At 39.1% G+C, this 20,812-nt stretch overlaps 1 protein-coding gene across 5 annotated transcripts in view; it reads left to right on the plus strand.

Moving 5' to 3' along the window:
* The window catches only part of TRPM3 (transient receptor potential cation channel subfamily M member 3), a 386,166-nt gene that overhangs the window by 323,677 nt on the left and 41,677 nt on the right, over positions 1 to 20,812 (plus strand). For 3 of the 5 annotated variants that reach the window (XM_039384841.1, XM_027752176.2, XM_027752177.2), the window contains exons 10-17: positions 4,228 to 4,328; positions 6,042 to 6,176; positions 7,428 to 7,478; positions 13,976 to 14,116; positions 15,393 to 15,422; positions 16,449 to 16,738; positions 17,561 to 17,789; positions 20,219 to 20,386. In XM_039384841.1, the coding sequence (XP_039240775.1) occupies positions 4,228 to 4,328; positions 6,042 to 6,176; positions 7,428 to 7,478; positions 13,976 to 14,116; positions 15,393 to 15,422; positions 16,449 to 16,738; positions 17,561 to 17,789; positions 20,219 to 20,386 (1,145 nt within the window). Of the gene's footprint in view, positions 1 to 4,227; positions 4,329 to 6,041; positions 6,177 to 7,427; positions 7,479 to 13,797; positions 13,834 to 13,975; positions 14,117 to 15,392; positions 15,423 to 16,448; positions 16,739 to 17,560; positions 17,790 to 20,218; positions 20,387 to 20,812 lie in introns of all 5 variants that reach the window. The other 2 variants (XM_027752172.2, XM_039384840.1) reach the window with 1 other exon arrangement.

The raw sequence follows: 20,812 nt of genomic DNA on the forward strand, positions 1-20,812 counted from the left end.
CAACCTGTGAATAAATCAAGATTCATGCCCCTCGAATAGGCATCGTGTAGTATCAGATGGTCGAGGAAGAAAGTGCAATAGTCTGCCAACCATGAAATCACAGACACAAACAGGTTTCAGAGCTAGGTCAGATATCTGGTTACTGCTCTTACAGCTGTTTGTGCTATCAGCTTTGTTATTGTCAATTGATTTGCTAAATGCCAGGGAGATTTTTGTAGAAAATGCAGTGGAGACCCAGCCTTTTCACCAAACAGCTGCTGAAACAGAAGACAGCTAGGACCTGCTGAGACACAGAGCAGAAAGTTCGTTAGGATTGCTATTTTCCCTAATCTAATTCTTTTCTTTAGATGTTGATTCAAAGAGGACACTGACATGCTTAGATGCATTGTGGAGTTGAGTGTCCAACAACCACTTCTGTCTGGGTAGATCAGTTTTGTGTCATTTCAGCTTTCTGGTTTCCTGAGCACTAAGGTCATAGGCTATTCCCAGAGAATCATTTAGAGATTTACATTGGTCACAGTAAGCTTTAGCCAGTGTATAAAAGCCTGTAGTAATAAGTATATAAAACCTTTTCAGTAACCTGGTATCCTGCAAGGGCACAAGACTCATTGTCTGAAGTGTACCTTGGATAACCTAGGATAGAGAGGCAAGTTTATGGTCCCAGGCTTTGTCATCAAGGAGTATTGCATTTTGGGTCCAAAATATTGTGAATAGACCATGTGACTTTTTATCAGAAGAATCTATGCAAGATAACCAAGCACTCCTGGATAGTGGCCTAAGAACATAAAGTTACCATCTCCATGAACTAACAGCTGTCCCAGAAGTCCATCTATATCCCACAATATCTATACCAAAAACTGCCGAATCAGTGCATTGCATCCCAAATGTAACTGTTCTTCTAGGAGCAGATAAAGTGAGGAAGAGTCACACTGTAGACATTAGTCATAGTCTTAAAACGTTCTTTTGAGAAACATATCTTACAATCAGCCAGATACCAGGATAGTGAGTAAATATTACAGAGACATTAGTCATTTTACCTAAGACACTATTGGATGCAGTAAGTAAGCTACAAGAATTAAAATAATACAATGCAATAGATTATTAACTCCACCTTATTTTTTTATTTCCCGAATATCCTTTGGCTTTGATTTGGGTACATTACAGTGATGCTCATGAGTGAGATGCATCCTTGGAGAGATCACTTTTTGGATTCTTCTTACTGACTCAAATTCGTGTACTGTGGCACTGAATGCAATCAAGGAAATGACTGAAAGGAGACAGTGTCTTAAGAAAGCCCATTTCACTTTTTTTCTGGGGAGTTTTTCTTATATCAATGGAATTATTCATATTTCCTAATACTAGGCAGAATTCCACCTAAAATAACCTGAATACTTTCTTCTTCATGTGAGACAAAGGTCATCAGTTCCATCTTAGAATAAAATCAATTAAAAGGCCTCCACAGCCCATATGCTGCTCTGCACAAAATTTTATAGCATTTATTTTCCTTCTCCTCTTAAGTAACATCAGTGTAATCCACATTCACCTGAAAACCCCACAGGGAAGACAGGAAAGAGGAGAAGGATGCAAGGGCCTTCCAGCAAGAAACTTTACTCTAGAATCACACATCCCACCACATGCATCAGAGACCCAGCATGCAGACCTGTCTACACCCTAGCTGATAGACTGGTTTGGACCTGAAGTACAAAATCGCCCTGAGAAACCATGCATTTCTATCAGCTGTCAAATGTCTGCAGTGCTCTGCAAGACAATGTAATCAACTATAATGGCAACAAGCATTGAGAAGAGCCTCAACTCTGGGACTGCACTTGCACCCACAGGAAAACCTGTCACCCTTAAGCACCATTGAGGGAAATGGGAAGGGCAGAGGCTGCACTATGGCTTGCTTTCCCCTCTGCTCAGTATTTTGAGCAATGAGCCTGCTCAAAGAAAACAATTCTGATGAACTGCTGAGCAGGCACTATCTCATACCCCATGCCAGTTGCTCCTTCATATGATCAGAGGCACCAGAAGGCCCTGTGTTCATTCAGCAGCTGGATCTTTCCTAAAGCTCAGAAAGGCCCAGGATTGCAAGGGTCACTTGACACAAACAGGAGAAGACTCCCTGCTACGGCTCAGAAATTGTTCACCTGAAGCCTCTGTGATTTCGCTTGACCTCTGGCTGAGCCGAGGGCAGTGTAAGTAGCCCAATTCTCTCCCCAGGACCATCTGATAGTCTCTTGATCCAGAATTCTGGTTTCTAACCAGGTGGCACCCCTGCCTACCCAGACTGTAGGCTGCAGTTAGTTTAGGAAAATGAGGAAGTGGAGCTCCCTCATCGCATGTGCAAAATTAGCATGTGCAAAATGTGTCAGGCTGTGGGATCACCATCACTGCCCCATGTGCCTCCTCAATGGCTCACCAGAGATCTTGCCTGAGCACCTGCTGAAGCTCTCACTTCTTCTACAGGCGTATGGATGGAAAGGAGGAGATCCAATGAGATCTGTTTTTTTGCTTCAGAACAGGGAAGAACATTATTTGCTCTCTGCACTTAGTTTCTACTATCTATACTATCATACTCACTGTGGGTACTTTTTTTCTGTTTTAATAAATAAATCTGTAGAGACATTTTTGCCCTTCCCAAAGGTAAATATTTTCTGTTCTTGAATGTTGTGTGTTGCTCATGTAAGAAACTCCAAAAGTTTCAGATGTCATTGGCATCACCCATGAGGTCTCTTGTGAGAGCTTTTGTCTGTGTTGTAGTATATAGCAATGAGAAGTTGTGTCTTATGCAAGGGGGCCTTCTTGTTACTTCTTACTCACAGAAATCACAGAAATATTTTCACTTTTTTTTTCTTCTTCATTTATTTCAGTTGTTCTGTTCCTGCACTGCCTACCTTTTTATCAGAGCTCATTTCTGTATGAATGTGATCTGGATGATCTACAGTCGGCCATCTCCCAAACATTTGCTGTAGATATTGACAAGTACTTGGCAACATCTTCAAAGTTGAAAGTTATGAAATTAAACTATAGGCTAAGCTTCCTGAAGGTTTTCATTAAGGTCTTCACAGAGAATTTCAACAGCTAGATTAATGTTTTCCATGCCCCGAGTTTCAGAGTCCACTTTCAACTGGAACAGTGAGGGGTTTTCAGTAGTACTGAAATGGAGACAGAAATGCTTTGAAGTAATGAAAAGCTTTTTATTTATCCTCACTCTATGATAGCAGTATAAGAATTAATAAGACAAAAAAAAAAACAGTGGAGGTATGACGTCTTTAAAAAATAAGCCTTTATACAATCACCTAACCACTGCAAGCATATATGTAGTTAAAAGTCAGAGGGCCCTTTATTTGTTTGGTTGATCAGTTCATTCAGGCCAGTTCTCCCTATAATACTGAAGCACAAATGCTGTTTCATTTTTACAAATCAGCTGAGAACCATGAAATATTAAAAAAGCACAGCAGGGCAGGAATGTCCCACAGTGTCCATTAAAACTACAGGGAAAAACATATCCTCCCTCCCAAAAACAAACAGCTCCAAACCCATCTTATCATCTGCAGAGTTTCTTATTTAATTTGGATATATTATACCTTGACACCAGCTTTATAGAATGCTTTCTTACATGATTATTACATATGTGAATAGAATTTTTTTCCCACTAAGACCCCTCAGTACGAAAAGATAGAGGAGAAATTCCCATGCTTCTTATGAAGTTGGAATGCACAAGATGTGCAAAAAAACACACAACTACTGAAATTGGTGGTGTCTGTATGAGATAAATCTGCCTGTAATTGCGAGAGGCATATGTGTGTGTGTGCCTGTGTGCATACGTGTGTGTGTGTGTGTGTGTGTGTGTATTCCTGAAGCTCAGTCAGTGTCCCTCCTGACTTGTTCTCTTGCTTCCTATCTGGTAGGAGGGAAACCATTTCACTCTACCACAAATTGCATCTTCCAATATCGCCTGTATCTGCTGTATTTTGAAGTGGCATATGAGGGAATAATTAATGTTTACAAGACAACCTGAGAACCATAGATTCAGATTTGAGAACCAGTATTTTATTACAGGGACAATGGAATGTTTGGTTTTGTTTTAATATGAGATCAGTTGCAGAAATGCCAGGGACATTGTGAGACTTTTGACAAAAGAGAAATTACCATGGCATAATGAGTCTAATGTCTTGTTTCTTTTTTCTCCTTCTCTCCTGCCTGCACCCCTATCTGTATACAAAGGGGCTAACGCATCTGCTCCCGACCAGCTGAGCCTAGCACTAGCCTGGAACAGAGTAGACATCGCTCGCAGTCAGATCTTTATTTACGGGCAACAGTGGCCGGTACAGTATATACATATATACAGCATCTTCTACTGGAAACACTTTAAACCCTGCGCTACAGTACATCCATTCTGTTGGCAGTGGTGGTTTTAATACAATTTAAAATACAGCCAAACACGCGGTTCCCATTCACAGCTGCTGAAGGCAGGCACAGTTACAGAGACGTTAATGTGTTTTTTCTTGTCCAAGGAAATGGTGACATCTAGCGACACCTTAACAGTGGGAAACCACATCTTTGAAAAAAAACGCAAAGTACCAGATTTATACCGCCAAGCAATGATTCTACAAGTGAGAAAAACTGATGTCTGTGTACAGCCATGTTTCAGTGCTAGGCTATAAATTAAAGGAAAAGCAAAACATTGCTTTTCCACCAATATGCTTCTATATGCAAATACTGAATTCTAGTATGATTTGATGCCAAAAATAGGCTGCATAAATGTTGGGGGTCAGAACGATCACAGGAGCTGATCAGCAGTGCCATCACGGATGGGCTGTGCCCCAGACCTCATGTGGTGTTAATTCTGTGCCCACTGCTGCTCTGCATCAACCTGCCTACCTCACATCTGTGCTCCAGTGGCAGGGTCCCTGGCCAACACCATTCCCGGGGAAGACAGGGGAAGAGGAGTCATAGGGCTGTAAATAAATACTCCTCTGCCTGGGGCACAGTAGTAGTCAACTCCCAAACTGTGCTGCAGTTTTTACAGTGGTAGAAGTCATCCAAAAAAACTAGAAGGAGTCTATTTCTACCTTTATTTCCTTTATCAGAACATTCACTACTGTAGCACTTATTCCATCCTAGTCATTAAAATTTCATATGTTATCATTACATGAGCATTTACAACTCCCCATGGAAAAATTATAACAATAGGAAAAGCTTCTGTTTAAATATCATTGCTTTAAATGTAGCTTCTGAAAGTTGCTGCCCCTTAAAGCTAGTTTCAAAAATCCTTCATTTTCAGTTATGGAGTGAATAGAACTATTTATCTTGTCTTCCATATTGGACATAAGAATGCATCAAAACATAGGAGGGATTTTAATGGTACTAAACTGCCCCTACTGTTCTCTCTTCATCACCACATTACAGCAAAAATTTGCATACATGCAGCAAGCTGCAATCATTTTGCAAGCTAAAAGCTGGAAGTGTGAGATAATTTCTCATCATTCTAACACCTTCTGACCTACAAGAAATAAAAAGAAGAGGTTTTTTGTAAGAAGACCTCTTGCATTTGGCCCTTCAAAGAAATGCAAATTATGAAGCTATTTCCATTTCCTGAGTGTCCAAGTTTCCCTGAGTTTTCACACCACAAACAGAGGAAAACATTAGTAAAGACAGAATTAAAGGGTGCGTATATACACATAACAAATATATCCAATATAAACAAAATGTTTGACAGGAAAACAAGAAATGAAGATAATAATGAGACAGTGCATAGGGTGGAGGTGTGGTCACCAGTTTTCTGAGCTCCAGTTCCTTCATCCTAATCTGGTTTTCCTAAAGTATTTTCATTTTAGCACTCTGACATTCGTATTTGAAGTGCAGCCCTGAGCCAGGGAAACCCTTATAGACTAAAACTGTGGTTATCCCATTTTAAGTGTAGCAAAGCAACCCTCAGAATTTTGTCAGTGTTCCTTGCTTGTGCCAGGGTGGCTGAACCAGCTGGATATAGGCCTGCTGTGCTGAGGAACTGCTTCAGTTAATCACTTGCTTTGCAGGTGGGCTCCCTTGAGCAAGCAATGCTGGATGCGCTGGTGTTGGACAGAGTGGATTTTGTGAAATTACTCATAGAAAATGGAGTAAGCATGCATCGTTTTCTCACCATCTCCCGGCTAGAGGAACTGTACAATACGGTAGGGCCAACCTAAGGCAAATTTTCTCTCTCTATATGTTCATTGTTCTAGCTCCCACTTGTTTTATAATGACATGATGATGCACAAGGCAAAAGTTTTCCCTAAGTTCCCATTATCACTTAGCTTTGTCTCTCAAATAATGTAACATGCCCACTTAATCTTAATTAATCTTAATTAATTAATTAATTTAATTAATTAATTAATTTCCACTTAATTAATGTGATTAATCTGTGATTAAAAAATCACAGATTTTTTAGGGCATAGATTAAACCCTACACAGTACCAGTTGATTTCCTGCCATTGTAATTCCAGTAGGACAGATCTGAGATTTAGGCAGGTGTCACTGGCTGAAAGATTGTAACTGGCAAGTTAGGACTTACTGAATGATGTATGTGACTCCTGACGGTATGGTTTCAGAAAAATCTGTTCAGATATGATCTGAAAAATGGTAACTACTGAAGAGACAATAATGTTTGCAGATGATTTAGATTCACTCAGAGTGGGAAAATCTGAAGCAGCATAAGAAAAGTCTCATCATGCTTAGACATGGGGTTACATAAAATTAAGTGTTGACAGATGCAGAGCAATGCATATATGGAAACATCAATTCTGCACTTAAGCAGTGGTCTCATCCAGCATCAGCTACAAGAAGATGTCTCACAAAAGTCTCTTAAAATATCATCAACAGTCAAAACCAAAGCAGAAAATAAAGTAAGATATAAGATATAATAATAAGATATAATTTTGCAATGTCAGGTGGAGTCGAAAGAAGATTGGACAATTTCACAGACTGTCCGTGCACTTAGTGGCTTTCAGATGAGACAGCCTAGATGCAATGTCAGGCTCAGGATCTCTGTGACCCACCGACAGTGGGAGTAGAGGTCCTGAGTGCGGGAAGGCTGACACTAGAGCAGCTGTTTTCCTTCCATTCTTTCCCAGCTGTGCATGTTGTGCTGTGCTCCAGCTTTGTCTAAACCAGGAGCCTAATCTGGTGTATAGGGCCTTGATTTTCATCCAGTATGGCAATATTGGGGGTTTCTTATGGAAGGGTTTTGTACAAAAGAGAATTCAGATTAAATTGAATCTTGTGATTGATTTTTTTTTTTAACTGATAACACTGTACAACTGAAGTGTTCTCAGCTCCCTGATTTCTAAACTACTAAGGTGAGAAAGATTTACATTTATATTTACATTTTTTGGGTCTTTGGACAATGCAAAATTATTTTTTTTTCCTTCATTTGTTCTTTGCAGAGACATGGACCATCCAACACTCTACATCATCTAGTCAGGGACGTCAAAAAGGTAAGAGTCCAATGGACGGTAGGTTGAAAATAATGTTATTATTGCTTTTCTGTAGCTAGATCCTATCTCTGCTTTGCATGAGCTTTCAGTCAGAGCCTTCCCCTTTCCCTGCCAGTAGAGAATGTCCTGTTTGTACGCTCCAAATATGAACTTTTTGCATACAAGGCACAATTAGCAAGTTGTCTTGCTTTCTCTGTGGTTTTAGATGCCTGAGTAATAGTGCTTCTGTTAGCATAATTGTAGGCTCTTACATATGTGTGGATTTATGCTGTTATTTCTATTTGTCCATACCTGCAAGTGTTGTCAAAGCTAGTTTTTGTGTTGTTGGTTTACTTCCAAGTCTGTAAAATAGTCCTTATCCCTGTGCCGGATTCTGCTTTGTTGAAACAGTTGTGTGGTACATTGTAGCCATCTTCCTCAGCAGAAATATAAAAAAGGAGTAGTGCAACTTTCCCCTGCTCCTTATAATGTTAATTTCAATCATCCTGAATTACGAAGATCCATTAGAAGGGCAGGACAGAAACACTGAAAGGGATAGTGGCAGGATGGAGATATCAAATACCTTTGCCAATGTGTTCAGGATTAAAAGTGTTACAGCATCAGCAAGGAATGAAAATCCATTATCCTTTAAATATATGGATCAAGCAAGGAGATTGAGTCTGCAACTGACCTCATCAGCTTGAATATTCTCCCAAAGCATGGGCAGATTACAGCCTTGCACATTATGTAAGTAGGATCTCAAGGGTAGCATACTTGAGAAGGGATATTTCTGTACATGGGACTAGATAGAAGACTGAAAAAGGAAAGGATATTTTTTTCTAAGAGCACAGGTTTTAGTGGTTTCTTCTGTCAGTGACAGCTGAACAGAATGGAAGTCAAGTAGGGGAGGAGAGTGGCAGTGTGTCCTATAGCACCTTTCCATTAAATAATTCTACAGAATAGTCGGTAGCTATGTTTAGGGAGGTTATGGTGGTTTTCTTTGGTCAGTGTGTTATGTGGCATCTTCATTGTCCAATGATATATAGTATATTAAGTGACCTCTGAAAAGCATGAAATGCCTACAAAGAAACTGAAAGTGTTCTTATGCACAAATCCTCTTGGATGGAGCAGAGTAAAACTGGAATGCATTTAGACTAAATGCTGCCCTTGAAGCCCAAGTTGCCAGAATATTTTTTTTTACTAACTATGCAGTTATTCATATGCCTATAAGAGTTTGAAAGAAGCCTCTTATACTTTAAAATATATACTTTTCCAAACTCCTTCTCTCCCCTAGAATCACCTTTCCAAGTCCTTCTTCAAAGGCATAGTGATTTGTGTGTTGAGTAACTAAACAATATCAATCTCTTTTTCCTGAGTCCCTAAAAAATATGTATTTTCAAGGGGGGGGGGGGTGGAAATCATCGGAAAAAATCAAAGTAGGCAAAGACAATTGGTACTCACAGCCATATATTGACAAACATTAAATAAACTTTCACTATATTCAAAGACATTATTTTTTCCACAGTGACTACTAAGTGTTAGGTCATGGTCTTCTTTCCGTAAATACATCTTTCTTTCCTCTGTCCATAGCTAAAATCTTCAGTAATTCCCACTACATGAAGTCAGCGTGTGCTCTCATAAACATAATCGAGAGCTTTAAGAACAGACAGCCTGGTGCAGCTCTTCAGCACCTTTATCAGAAAACTGCTCCACTGGGGCTGTATTTTTCATTTTGTCAGTGATGAGGAACAACCGTCATTTACAGGGAGAAGTGACAGCTTACCACAGCCCTACCAATGAGCAGATCCCTTACCAGGCAACCAAGCCATAAATCGGTCAGCAGATCAGACAACAGTTTAAATGAAAACACCTCCTTGGAAATAACTTCTTAATGGATACATCACTATTTGACAGTTAAATGGCCCACCATGCATGAGAGACAGACCACACTGCTGATGCTAGTTTTTTGAGTTTGTGTATATTTTGATGACAGACACCTAACCTCTAACCTAACCTCTTCGATTTAATTACAGCATGACAAAATGTAAATACAAAAATAAGTAATATGTCCCCTTGAGACAACACTTAAAGTATATGAAATACACTATGCTTTTATGCATATGTCTCAGTTTTAAAACCTGCATTATTTGATGCAGGTATGTATGTTAATGCAATGTATTATTTTCATTTGCATTTTTGTGGATTCTCACAATAGAAAATGTGTTTAAAATCATAGAAGCAGTATTTAATTTACTGCAATTGTACTATATAAAGAAGTAGGAAGGGTTTGTTTGGGGTTTGTTTTGGTTTGGTTTGGTTTGGTTTGTTTTGTTTGTTTTGTTTTGTTTTGTTTTGTTTTGTTTTGTTTTGTTTTGTTTGAAAGACTACTTTACCTGCTTAATAAATCAAATAATTAGAACAACATAAGTCACATTACCACATCCTGTTTGTGGCAACTTACAGACACACATGTGCACTCACACACACACACATATGTGTGTGCACAAACATAATACAATTTATTTTTCCCTTGTGTTTCCAAATATTGCTGTGAGGACTGTTAGCTTGGGCAACATATTGTAAAAGCCTGGATTCAGAGTCTTAAAGAATTTACAGTAATCAAAACGTGTAAATTCTGCATGTATTAACAAGACAAAATACATCATAATGATTCTAATTTAGAGACAACTGTGCTCATATCACCTTTCACAATTCCATAAATACATATAGGGACAAATTTGCCTTCATCTTTCTCATCATGGCCTTTTTGATGTCCCCTATCAAGTGTCCAGAATTTCACATACAGCATTGGTTCCCTTCCATAGACTGTACATGCCAATGCACCCATGCTAAGCAGAATCAGGCAGTGGCTGTAGTGGACACCCTATCTGTAAGTGGAGGTTGCCCTCTACGTTTTTGATTGTATTTTTTTTAATCCTTCCCTGCCTCACCTAGCTGATGAAGATCAGTGGAAATTATCAGATGGATTTTCTTTCTTTTGTCCAAAAATTTTATATAATCAATATACCTCAATTCCACTTTGGGGTTATTTATATTTCCAAAAGTTTTTTGTTTTGAACTGCCACCATATGTCTACATTTCCAGAGAACAAACTAGCAATATACAGAATTTTGAAAGTATTATTTTTCCTCAGCGTGGAAAATCAGAGGCTTGGTACTTGCTGACACAGAAATGCACCTGAAGTGAAAAGAATACTATAACTGACTAGCTACAGTTAAAAGCTGAAGTTTCTTCAGGAAAAGAATAATGCATTAACACTGAAGAACTTGTTCCAACATTAAAAAATTAGTTGATTATTAGCCAGGACACCTATCATACCCAATGATCAAACTTTCTCCTCTGTCATTCCTGATGACCTCGGCTGTACTAGAATTAGCTCATCCAAATTTTGCTGTTCTTGGAGTGGTTGCAACCCTGTGCTTCAATCACAAACATCCTCAGCACTGCCAGGGTGGTTTGAGCTGTCTGCTAATAGAGAAAATGCTTTGGCACTTGCATAACCCCTCTTCACAAGGATGATCCAGTTGTCTTTACTAGGGCTTCTCACCTCGGAAAAGTAACTATGTTAGCAAGGAGACATACATGTGTCTATGTTTACAACATATGTATTTCTGCTGTGAATTTGGGAGTTTCCTTTAGTGAAGTGTTTCAGTATTATCTGGGAGGTTTAGATGCATTTTTTATCAAAGTTACTCTACGGGAACTTTTTAATCTAAATTCTTCTATGAAAATTTAGGAAACAGAACTACATCAAGAAACTTGTGCTTTGTAACACATGTAGCACCCTGATGCCTGTTGTGCTTTCTTAATTGCTCGAATATTTTTTGCCACTTAATAATATGAAAGCTTTCAGTTTTACTGGAGACATTAAGACAGAAGGAGTCTGTTGAGCCACAACCCTGTCTTGGAGCTACAACTCCCATTTCTGCCATTACTTTCATTCTTGTTTTGTTAAAACTGTCATTTTACACATTCTGGAGAGAAAAGAACACTTTGGAGAAAAAACAAACAAACTTACCAGAATTTATTTTTTTTAAACTGAATTTTTACATTTATTTTTCTTTTAAATTTTAGATGTTATTTTTCTTTAAATGGTTCATTATAAAAATTTCTTTGTCCAAATTAGCTAAGCTAATATGCATTCCTGCAAAGCATAATAATTCCCCCACCCATCAAATTAGACAGGATTAGGAAAATTGCAAAAGGATATGCTAAGAGGCATTACTTAAAAATGGTTAACAGCTCAATTTTTGGCACTAGATTTGCTTGATTTTCTGAATCTTGGAATCCCAGCTGATTGCTAGGCATAGTACACCGCAGCACCACCTCCCTCTCTCCTTCCTCAGCCTTTTCAGCGTGCCAGTTGTACTGTGGCAGCAGGGCAGGAAATAAGAATCACACTTCCTGGCTGAAGTAGAAGAGGATCTTTGTATCCATTTTCTCTCTTCTGCAGAACCAGTTGCCATCTGCTCTCCATTAGTGTTTCTCTGCTCTGAATCTAATAAGCACATCTGCAGAGAAGCCAAGCAGATATCTCCAGACACGCAGATATTTCCAGCAAGACATGACAGTCATAAAATTGCTCCGTGTGAATTACTAACCTTCTAATGAACACATAAAAAGAGCTACAGGCTCACTGTAATCTGTGCTGTATATCATTATAGAAAATTAGATTACTTTATTACAGTGCACTGAAAAATGTTGAAGCTAACTATTACGGTTTTCTGGTCCTTCTGCAGTGTTGACTATATGAGATAATTTTTTTTATTAGAGTAATATTCTCCTTTTCCAAGGCTACCACTCACAATACAAGGAAGAATAATTTGCCTCTCTTTCCACCTTTGTTTTTTAGTCCCATCTTTTGCACGAGGGCATAGAGAACAGAGAGGGTTTTGTAAATCTGCAAGGTTCTTAGTGAGATCTCTAGATCCGGGTGAGCTGTTTACAATTTGCTGAATCATGCCTTCTTTTCTGGTAGGCTGCTCACTGAACTGTCCAATCAACTCTGAATCAGTGAGTTTGAGAAGGCAGCAAACTTTCATTTGTGTCCATTTCCTTTCTGTTAGTTCCATGGGAAGGAAGAGAAGAGCAGGTGTGCCCATGCTGAGGTTTTGTTCCTCCATTGCCAGAGACCCCCAAGAGACTTCACCAGCACATCATGAGTGCAGTTCAGCCTGAAATTGTTTTAGCCTACCAGATGTCCCATTGGGCTTACTGCAGCTGGAGAATAGCAATGCCTCATTAACTCAAAGGCAAAGTCAGAAAAAGACAATCTGTTGCTGAAATCTTTGTTTGTAGTTTTGCAAGCCATAAGTACTGGAGAATTCATAAACTTAATGGTGCCATTTTCAGGCTTATCAGTGAAGAGAAGGAAGATATCTGCAAGGGAGTTCACATAGTGAGGGCAGTAAGATGTGGACATACTCATTCTTTTTCCTTTCAAAATAAAAGGTACATGCTGGAGACGTCATATATGCATTTTAGCAAAGGAGAATAAAGAAAAATAAATGGAAGGGCAATTATGTAGGCATCTTCTCCAGGATCCTGCTAATGACCCTTGCCACAAACACAGTTCATCTCTTGGGAGACAATCTCCATGGCTCTGCTGGAAGTTAGGTAGTAAGACTGTATGTTTTGAGGGGCTTTCAATAAAATATATCAGGAGCTCAAGTAGGAACAATCTAGGAAAATTGCTAGGACTGTAGTTTTCTTCATAAACAAACCGCAAAATAATTAGCCGCAGTTTTATTGCAACTTTCATACATACAGGTGCTTTCCTCATTCTTGGTCAGGAATTTAAGCTAGGATAGGTGCTCTTTGAACATCACTCCCAGAATGAATGCTGATAGACTCTGATTGCATCTAGCAACTAGATAATAATAATAATAGCTCATGCACTGTTTAAGTCTCCTAGAGATGGTAACACCACTCTTGCCTCCTGCCCTTCCTTTCCTGGAACACAGGAAGGAAACACTACAGAATGAGAAGATTACATGCAGGAGCTGGTTCCGTGTGACCAAAAGATGTTCCTTTACCATGACTTTTCTGTTCTGATGAGGCAGTCCAATGAGATGCCAGAAGAGATATGAGATGCCAGGATGATTGTGGGTGACAGATGATGCAGAAAAGGTGCTATCTTGCAGAAGTAAAGTCCAGCAACTGTGCCTGACCTTTCAAGTGTGTCAGTCCTCATGCTTTTTGTTCTGCAGTCATGTCCCTTGTTTCCCCAGCTGAAGAGTATGAGTACTGTGTATTGTTATCTTCTGTTACTTACAACAAGTTCTTCACCTTCTTATTTAACTTATGTCTTCTTTCCAAGCGAGAATATCCAGGTTTCGGTTGGATCTATTTTCAGGTGAATTAATTAACCAGCATAACATTCCTGCTTTTAACTATTTAATTTTACTTTTTTTATTCTAACATCATTATAAAGTACATTTAAAAATTCCAGTAACAAGCATTTCTTCTTCTCCCACCATCCTTTTTTTTTATTGCAGGGAAACTTACCTCCTGATTATCGGATAAGTCTGATTGATATTGGTTTGGTGATAGAGTATCTGATGGGAGGAGCATATCGCTGTAATTACACACGAAAGCGTTTCAGAACATTGTATCACAATTTATTTGGTCCCAAGAGGGTAAGAAACAAGCTATTTGCCATCTGCATGACTGTACCCACAGCAGGGATTACCACAGCTTCTTATATGGTTCCAGATAGAGTGGATCCACATGCACACACTATGCAGTCTATAGATTCATTTCCATTATGTAGATAGCAGTTCTCTCACCATAATGCATCACAAACCAGGCACTGATACAAACTATGGTTTTTATTAATTTAATGAAAAAATTATTGGGCTCTGCTGCCCTGGTGAGACCAGCATATAAAACTCTCTCCTCTGACTCTAAAATCTGTAATTATGACTATTAACAGCTTTTAAAAGACAAGTCTTTTGACTTGAAAAACTTGTGCATTGTTAGATGCATCTCCTATCTCATGGCTCATCTTCTAATGCAGCATGAAGGTCTCAGGGCAAAGGAACCCCTAACTCAAAACTGGTTTTATTGGTTGGATAGTCAGTGGGTTCATGGCCAAGCCACTGTTCAGTATTTTTGTGGGTTTTGTGTTCAATAGATTACAACACTGTGAATCAAAAGTAAGGTTACTGCCTCTCCAGAGCACAAAAGCTGTTTATTGCCACTGATGCAATCCAGCATGAACAAAAATCTGCTCAACTTTTCCCAGTAAGATTTGTAGTTCCTTTGTGTATTTTTACCTCACATTTTAATTTTCTGTCTCAGTTTAGATTTTACCATTGGATGTAGAAGTGTCTATAAATAGCAACAGCTCTGTGAAATCCATCTGAAGTGGGTTTATTTGTTTCCCTACACTTATATTTTTCACATTTGAAAGAAAAGACAGTAACTGTAGCTGCTGGAAGAGACTTCTTTCCCATAATCACTCCATCAAGAAAAGCATTTGGGTAGTGATTCCACAAATACTGAACCAACACACAGAGCAACTCCACAACAGTCAGTAAGAGTATGCCAGGGCAATAGCCAAAACACTGATATACTCCTCAGAAATCCCTTCGTGCCTTATCAGTAATTCCTCTCTCTTTCCCACTAGAGCAGCCCCTAGCCAGATGCAATTTCTTCCTGAATCCAAATGTATGTCTTGTGTTGTGTTTTTGGTGAAATAGGGTCAAACTTAAGCCTGATATAACGATACATATACAATTATTTGATTGTTATATTTATGTATATTATATTACATTGCATTGTATTACATATATATTATATTCTGTATTCTACATCACAGTATACATGTATGTACATATATGTGCACAAATAGCTGTAATTTTTTATTACTATTCTGGGAGAAATAACATTTTTCCAACTTTTTTTGTACAGCCAAAAGCCCTGAAACTGTTGGGAATGGAGGTAGGCAACCTGTGATAAATCTTAATATCTTTTCCTTCTTTGACAAATATATGCTATATCCAGAAAATGTTTAAATTCACTGTAATGAAGGCATGAATTGTATTTTTCACCCAGATAACTAGTTTACACAGGGGCCAGATTAAGAAACATTTCTTAATAAAAGTCAAGCAGATAGACAAGGGAAAAGAGGGCTCTGCCCCCTCTAGGGATCTTTTTTTTTTTCATGAGGATTAAACAAAATATTTCAGTCTGTCAGGCCAAGCAGAATTTCAGTGAGATATCTATATACTGTCAAAACATGTTCAGAGAAATTAAATACTTGCAGAGAATGATGCAGAAATCTTTGTATAGGCCAAAGTTCTCTCGGTTTTATGGGCACTATTTAGCTCCCCCAATGCTTCAAGGAGATAGTAGTGTTTTCAGAATAGGTCCACTCATCTGATAAAAGCAACATGCTAAAATGAGAAAGAAACTAAAGGTGATAGAAACAATAAAGAGATGGAGAAAGAAGGAATGAATGTGCAGAATAGGCGTGCAGAAGGGAGATTGCTGTCTTTGTAAGAGGACAAAGGGGGAAAACAAAAGAATAAGCATGGAAGGGATCTTCAGCAGACCAGAACAGAGTCTGGATATATACTTTCTGGAGGTGGAATGAGGCAGATGGATTACAGCAGATGTTATACTTGGAGTGAACTCTTAACTTTTATTTTAATGGTGGCTTTTCCAAAATGATTCTTAATATTGTGTGATTGTGTTCTGTGTTATTAGGGAGAAGGAACAATTCAGAGTGACAATTCAAGGCTCTTGTCCCTGTGTTTAGATAATGGATTACTGACTTTTTAATTACAGTGCATACAACAATACTTTTTTTATCATTTTCCTATGTTAAATATTTTGTCCAAAAAAAAATGAAGGGGATGGTCTGCAGAAAATGCATTTGACATCTCAGGTACTGACTTCAATTAATTGTGTGAATTGATTCAGTTCCTTCACTCGTGAAAAAAAAATTCTCTAAAATTTTCACAGGACGACGTCCCTCTGCGTCGAGGGAGGAAAACAACAAAGAAAAAAGAAGAAGAAGTTGATATTGATATGGATGACCCTGAGATCAATCACTTTCCTTTCCCATTCCACGAGCTGATGGTGTGGGCTGTGCTGATGAAACGTCAAAAGATGGCCCTCTTCTTTTGGCAACATGGGGAAGAGGCTATGGCTAAAGCACTGGTGGCCTGTAAACTCTGCAAAGCCATGGCCCATGAAGCATCAGAAAATGACATGGTGGATGACATATCCCAAGAGCTGAACCATAATTCCAGGTGAATTTCCTTTCATGTACACTTTTCTGAGGGAAAAAAAGAAGAGAGAAGAGAGGCTGGGGAACCTGCCTAAAATGTTCTTATCTGTACCTGGCTGTCTTTTCTAACTTGTAGGGAAAATGCAGTCCCTTTAGAGAAAATCTAAATGGCCTTTAAACAATCTGTCTACCAGAGTAGCAAAGTTTCTAGCAGTGTAACTTCTGAAAGAGAAGGTATCAAGAAGGCAGTGAAATATCTATATTGTTTATGTGTTCTCCCTGTGGGCTCAAGAGTCAGGCTGCAATATTTCTCTGTACATACCAAGCAGAAAAGTTATTGAAATCCTTAGGAACATATTAGTCAGGCAAAAGTGTTAATTAACCAAGAGCTCACACTTAGATGAGCAAGGCAAGATACTAGATTCCATAAGAATCTTTCCTGAGGTTCAAAGTCAGAGGCGCAGAATTTAAAAAGGAATAATGGATGCTTCTTTTTCCGAGAGACTTGACCATGAAACCATGGGCAAACAGCACAGAAGCAATCCTTTAGGCTGCAGATAACCAGAGGATTTCAGCTAGAAAATGTCAGGGAGGTGGGCAGGAAGGTGGGAGCAGACAGCTGGTAGGTGTGGGTGTTCATCACAGCTAAGTCAGGGCACTTATTTATATGCCTAACATTAGACACTCATATTTGAAATTGTGGGTTTCCATATGTACAGTTGACATCACAATTTGCATGATGGAAGGTGATGTCCCCCTTACAGAGGCTGTCAGTTGCAGAGAGGTGTTTTCTGCATAGGCCTACGTGGGCTAACGGGAGTGAATGGATGTCCCCCTGTTGCAGGGACTTTGGCCAGTTGGCTGTGGAGTTGTTGGACCAGTCGTACAAGCAGGATGAACAACTGGCAATGAAACTGCTGACCTATGAGCTGAAGAACTGGAGCAACGCCACATGCCTGCAGCTTGCAGTGGCAGCCAAACACAGGGACTTCATTGCTCACACTTGCAGCCAAATGCTGCTCACAGACATGTGGATGGGTCGCCTCCGGATGCGCAAAAATTCTGGCCTAAAGGTGAGTCCTGTTTTAAAATAAAATAAACGTTCAGAGAAGTTCTGATAAATGGTGACAGAGCTCACAACAAGTCAGTAATAACTGTCTCAATTAACCGTATTTCAGGTTCTTATTTGCAGGGTATATTCTTCCTGTGTTCAGTTTTTCAGCAGGGAGCTTGTCTCAAAACTAAGTTGCTTAGTTTTTTCATTCCCTTTCTCAAAGTCCCGTCTGGCACTGGTTATCAGAATAAGAATTGAGCCAGGAGATCATTGTGTCATCCTACCTGTATACTTGAGGAGTTAGCCAAGTGTTCTAGAGATAAAGGAAAGGATGTGTAAGTGAATTAACCGCTAGTGAAAGGTGCTGATCTAACAACCTTCCCCAAAATAGACAAAAGCAAGCAACACAAATTTCCTTGCAATCCCTTGCCAATCTTCCTGATGACTGACCTGAAAGGTCTACCTTACAGGCTCTAGAGGACAATTTAATTTTCAAAGCTATTTAAGCTTTACTTCCACAGTTGACAAAACTGCTAACAGAGCAAGGTGAATTCTGGGAGATTAATTTGTGTCCGTGGGTTGGCACATTTCACCTTCACCAAAGTAGTCACAAGTCAGAACTCCATAATCAGGAATTGCCTCTTCCTCCTAGATCACTGAGAACTATTTTCAGTATAAGGATTGTCTCTCCTGCACTAGTTGGGTGTATGAAAAGCAGTAGTTGCTCAGCTGTTTTGCTGTGTGAAAAGATGTTTAGTAATGTCAAGAATGCTTAGGAGTACATGTATCATTATCATACTGGGTCTAATCCAGTGACAACAACAAATGAGAACAAGTAGCTGATAGCATTCTCGTCACCCTCCTGCAGGACCTGTGCATGTTGTTTTTCTGCTACAGAGAGAAAACAATCTCACATTTCGAGACATTTCTACTACCTATTTTCTGACTTAACTCACAGGCCTGTTGCCCTTCAGAGGGACAGCTGCTTTGTTCCCTGCTTGATTTTGCAGATATTCAACCTGAGTGCACAGAGAAGAGTGCAGCAACCGATTTCCTACTTTTCAGCGTTCCTCTTTTCAGCATACATCTCTTAAGCCATAAAATAGACCTTTCTTTCATAGTGAATAACTGAAGGTAACAGGCTCTTTCTTTTCAGCTTCTTGTAACATCAGGGCTTCACAAGAATCTTTTATTCAGTTTCTAGTCCGTGTTTTACTCCACTGAGGCTCATTAGCAGGGCACGTTTAAAGCAGGCTACAAGCTACAAGAGCAAGAGGCAGCATGGCAAAGAAATAAATTTGCAAGCATGAGTCATGGTTTATTTTCCAAGAACCGGGTTCTCCCTTCGAAACTGACAAATGGTAGGAAGACTGAATGTAATCCTTTAGATTTTTGCTGGAGATGTATAGCACCAATGGAAGGGGTAGAGGCAATTTTTAATCCTGCCTGTTCTTAAAAATAGCCTCTCTGTGAAGCCAGGTCTGCTTGTAACCCCCTCTCCCTGGACACATGCTTTTGTGAGTGCAGGAGCAGTGTAAGTAGCTCTTCTGAGACAGGGCACGGCATTCATTAGCTGCTCCTAATTGCGTACTTGAATGGTTTCAACAACACACAGGCTGTCTGCTGATGAGCACAAGCAGTCATCCTCCCTGACCAACAAGCTAACTATCTGGTTTCACTGTCATTTAGGGAGGGATTTATAACAAAATCATTCTCCAAGAGATTACAGCATAACCTGGAGATTTCTTGTGCATATGAATACAGACATATGTATTATTATGATATCTATTCAGTTATACTAAGGATTTAACCCCAACCATTGTTCATTACGTATATATCCACACAAGGTAATTTAGTGGTTTCTACACTCCTGTATCATAAGAGAGGAAGGCAGAAAGGAATGACCATTACACAGCTGCCTGGTTACTGAAGCAAAATCCAAGGGGACCACATATCTAAGCACATCAGCACACACACACTTTGACTACCTATGTGCGCTAAACATGGACACAGAGAGCTTGAGACCTATTAATCCTCTGTGTAGAAACTAATACTGTTTGTGTGTAATTTGCACTTATATTTTCTATTATGTAAAATTCAGAAATTTGCAGGTCCAAGGTCTGAACACCTGTGTGGTCCCACCTACCACTGACCTTATATAATACTTTGTAAATATATTCTAGTATGTAGCAATATGCATCTGATAAGGCACAAACAGATAAAATATTCAAGAGCATTCACAACAACACTAGTAGAAGTTATATGCTTTGTTTCACTACTCTGTGATAGCATTATCCTGAATGACAAATGCTATATTGTTGTAGAAACTCACATGCACACATCTTTCTTTTCCTGAATGTCCTAAGGGAGTTGTTCTATTTGATGCTAAGTAACCATTATGACCATATCTACTTTCTGTGATGATTATTGTTATTATTATTGCTCTAGGTAATTCTAGGAATTCTACTTCCTCCTTCAATCCTCAGCTTGGAGTTCAAGAACAAAGATGATATGCCCTACATGTCCCAGGCCAGTGAGATCCATCTTCAAGAAAAAGAGCCAGAAGAACCAGAGAAGCCAGTGAAAGAAAAAGATGAGGAAGACATGGAACTCACTGTAAGTGCTGACAATAAATCATCAGCCTCAGCACTATCAATTTGTTATTCCTACCTCTGTAGGCATTGCAGACTGTCTGATGGCTCAATTTAGCAGATGATAGGATACCACTCTTCACATTTCTCTCTCCTCCATGGGTACTCAAACCATATAAGTTGCCATCATTTTGTCTTGATGTTGCAGCAGTGCATGGTGATGTTGATGCATCATGTTCTGGTGTAATATCTCATAATTTGACTCAATTTGATGCCACATTGTCTGAAATAAATGAATGAGATTTCAGAAGCACTCAGTCATGATATGTGGTCCTCTCTGGTGGAAAAGGAGCTTGTAAAGTCTACCTTTTGTTGGAAATGCCTAATAATTCATAGAAGCCAGAGGTTTTTTTCCTTTATTTAACTTCATTAGAGGGCAAGTGAGTGTGCA

This window comes from Pipra filicauda, unplaced genomic scaffold, assembly GCF_003945595.2.
Source record: "Pipra filicauda isolate LSUMZ 115617 unplaced genomic scaffold, ASM394559v2 scaffold37_size4185640_pilon, whole genome shotgun sequence".
Lineage (NCBI taxonomy): Eukaryota > Metazoa > Chordata > Aves > Passeriformes > Pipridae > Pipra > Pipra filicauda.